We start from the raw sequence: 3,005 nt of genomic DNA, 5'->3' as shown, positions 1-3,005 counted from the left end.
CCACCCCCCCTCCCTCACCCCTTCCTGTTGCTCGCCGCCTCCAGGTCTCCCGTCCAAGCCCTCTTCATGGCATCCAGCGCCAAGGGGGGAAAGGCCGGGGACCGCCGGGGCGATTCCAACTTGGAGGCCAAATAACCCTGCGTGTGATGTGTGCGTGTTTTGGGGGTAGTGGCCATCGCGAAGGGCGACCGGAGAGGGTCATTGGGATGAGAGAGGTTGGGTTGCCCCAACCCAACACGGGAGTCAAAGTGCACCTGAAAGCACGAGGCCGCGTCCGACAGGCGGCTGTGCGGAGGGGGTGGTAATGATGATGTCTCGGGTGGGTGGGCGGGTGGGTGGAAGGATCGAGTAATCGTGACAGCTGTGTGTGCGGTGTACGCACGGGAGGCCAGAGTCACGTCTACTAAGCCGTGTGATTTTTTTGTGTACGGCACAAGGGTAAAGGCGGGGGGGCTGGCGCCGGGGAGAAAGAGAAAACGTAGCCCCCCACCTCCCTTCCCCTCTTCTTGCGGGCCCCCTTTCCCCCCCCACCCCACCCCGCCCCGCACGACTCGCGACTCGCCTGGAACACCGTCCTCAACAGCGGCTCAGGTATCGCCGCACCCTCGCGCTCCCAGGCCGCCGCCAGCCGCCCCTCCAGCAGCCCGAACAGCGGCCTCTCCACCTCCCCCAGCAGCGCTAGACCCCAGTACATGTGCGCTAGCTCGACAACACTGATGGCGCTACTGCTGCCAATACCACCACCACCGCTGTTGCCGCTGCTGCTGGTGAACCCTGCGCGTGCCTTCTGCCGCCGCCACTGCTGATGAGGCGGCTGCACCGCCGCCGACCCCGGCCCCGGCTGCGCTGCTACTCCTGCCCCTGCCGTCCCTGCCGCCTCCGCCGTCTCCGCCTCCGGCCGTACGAGCTCCGCCGCCGCCGCCTCCAGTCTTTCCATAACCTTAACTCCCGGAGAGACGTTGAAGGTGGCCAGGGCGTACAACAAGGTGGCGAGGTCAGCAGCACGGATCTGACCCGGCCCAGATCCAAATCCGGATCCGGATCCATTCCGCTCATGTTCTGCTGATGGTGGTGATGATCTGTGCAAGAGGCTCTTAGCGAAGAGGACGAAGTTGGCCTCCGGGTGGTGCCGGAAGGCGGTCAGGGCCCAGAGCAGGTTGGCGACCTCTTGGGGCTTGTACGACAGGGGTGCGGACGAGAAGGCGGACAGCGCCGCCGCCACCGCGGGCGGGTGGTAGGTGTCCAGTCGACCTAGGGCCCACATGCTGTTGGCTACACCCTGCGGAGGGAGAGAGGTGGGCGGAGGGGTTGGGGGGTGGGGAGGGAAAGACGAACCACACGCGATTGAAGCTGCTGCCAGGGCAAGATAGTAGCAACAGAAAGAACTGACCGAAAGGCGTCCGTGGCGACTGTGACGACTGTAACCTCGGGATGACGACTGTAACCTCGGGATGAAGAATTGGCGTAGATGTTGGAAGTCCTACCTACCTAAGCCGCCAGAAAAAAGGCTGAATAGTATAGCCAAACCGTAAACTAGTAGGTGTAGAAAAAGTAGTAAAGGCGGCGAGAAAAATAGTGCTGACGTAAAAGAGGCGTAAAGTTGCTGGCCAGGAGAGAAAGCTGCATTGCTGATACTGAAAGGCTGCCGGTATGCAAGTGCTCCTCCCGACCCCCCAAAAAAAACTAGAACGCGCGACTGACCCGACCGACCCAAACTAAACTATTCCGGCTATCCTACCGACGCCAACGCGAAATACCAAAGGAGCTCGAACCACCTTTTGGACTCACCTGGCCAGGCCGCCGAAGTAGTGGCAAAAGGCACATGCAAAAACAAAAGGGTAACAAAGATGTGAGGCGGGTCCGATAAAGGACAGGGGGACATGCAAATGCTGCTGAGGAATACTAGTAGCTGGCTGGCTGATGGGGTGGGGAGGGGGGTGAGGGGGAGGGGGGGGCCCGAGGTTTGGGGGTAGCTGCAAGTGAGGCGCCAGTGACCCGCCGGTATGGGTAGGGGAAAGACGAACCACACACGATTGAAGCTGCTGCCAGGGCAAGAGAGTAGCAAACGTAAAAACTGACCGAAAGGCGTCCGTGGCGACTGTGACGACTGTGACCTCGGGATGACGAAGTGACGTTGATGTCGGAAACCCTACCTACCTAAGCCGCCAGAATTAAAAAGCTGAATAGTATAGCCAAACCGTAAAGAAGTAGGTGTAAAAACTGTAGTAGTGAAGGCGGCGAGTAAAATAGTGCTGTCGTAAAGGTGACCTAAAGTTGCTGGCCAGGAGAAAAGGCTGATTTGCTGATACTGAAAGGCTGTCGGTATGCAAGTGCTCCTCCCAACCCCCAAAAAAAACTAAAACGCGCGACTGACCCGACCGACCCGACTAATCTATTCCGGCTAGCCTACCGACGCCAACGCGATAAACCAAAGTATGGGTAGGGGGGGTCGTGTTGAGGTGGTGTATGTAAATGGCCAGTGTAATCCGTAGTAAATCAGAGTATCATTCGTACAGTCTAATGATCCCGTCGTATTATTGTCTCGCCGTGCGGACCCCTGCCGCCATCGCCATCAGCAGCAACAAGGCCCTCGTCGCGACCACATCCTCCTCTTCCCGACCACCACCTAGAGGCCACAACCGTACCCGCTTTTCCCCCCTCCTCCCCCGCTCCCCCCCTCCCTGGTCAGTCCTGCTACCGTCCTGTACATCGGCCGCAACACTCTTTCCTCTTTCCTTGGCAGCAGGTTCACTCGCTCGTGGTTCGTCTTTCCTCCCTCCCTACCCCCCCCTCCCTACCCCCTACCCCACCTGGGGGACCAGCGAGGCCATCACCCCGGGGGCCGCAAGTCTCTGCGCGGCCGCCTGGGCCAACAGCGGGTTCTTGTAGCCCAGCAGCGCCATGGAGTGCAGCAGGGTGGGGATGCTGCGAGCATCGAACTCCTGACCGGACAGGAAACCCTGCAGGGGGGCCATGCATGTATGTTGTTACAGGGTGGTTAACTT

General features: G+C 60.1%; 1 protein-coding gene across 1 annotated transcript in view; it reads right to left on the bottom strand.

Annotated features, from left to right (window-relative positions):
• VOLCADRAFT_88468 (uncharacterized protein) overlaps nt 1–3,005 on the bottom strand; it is a gene marked incomplete at both ends in the record, with an annotated part of 8,658 nt that overhangs the window by 2,030 nt on the left and 3,623 nt on the right. Inside the window, 4 exons of the mRNA XM_002948097.1 lie at nt 19–137; nt 255–361; nt 532–1,279; nt 2,811–2,960. Coding sequence (XP_002948143.1) covers nt 19–137; nt 255–361; nt 532–1,279; nt 2,811–2,960 — 1,124 coding nt within the window. The remainder of the gene's footprint in view (nt 1–18; nt 138–254; nt 362–531; nt 1,280–2,810; nt 2,961–3,005) is intronic.

This window comes from Volvox carteri, assembly GCF_000143455.1.
Source record: "Volvox carteri f. nagariensis unplaced genomic scaffold VOLCAscaffold_9, whole genome shotgun sequence".
NCBI classification, from domain to species: domain Eukaryota; kingdom Viridiplantae; phylum Chlorophyta; class Chlorophyceae; order Chlamydomonadales; family Volvocaceae; genus Volvox; species Volvox carteri.
Note: the sequence above shows the minus strand (reverse complement) of the source record. Positions and strands in the feature narration are given on the sequence as shown.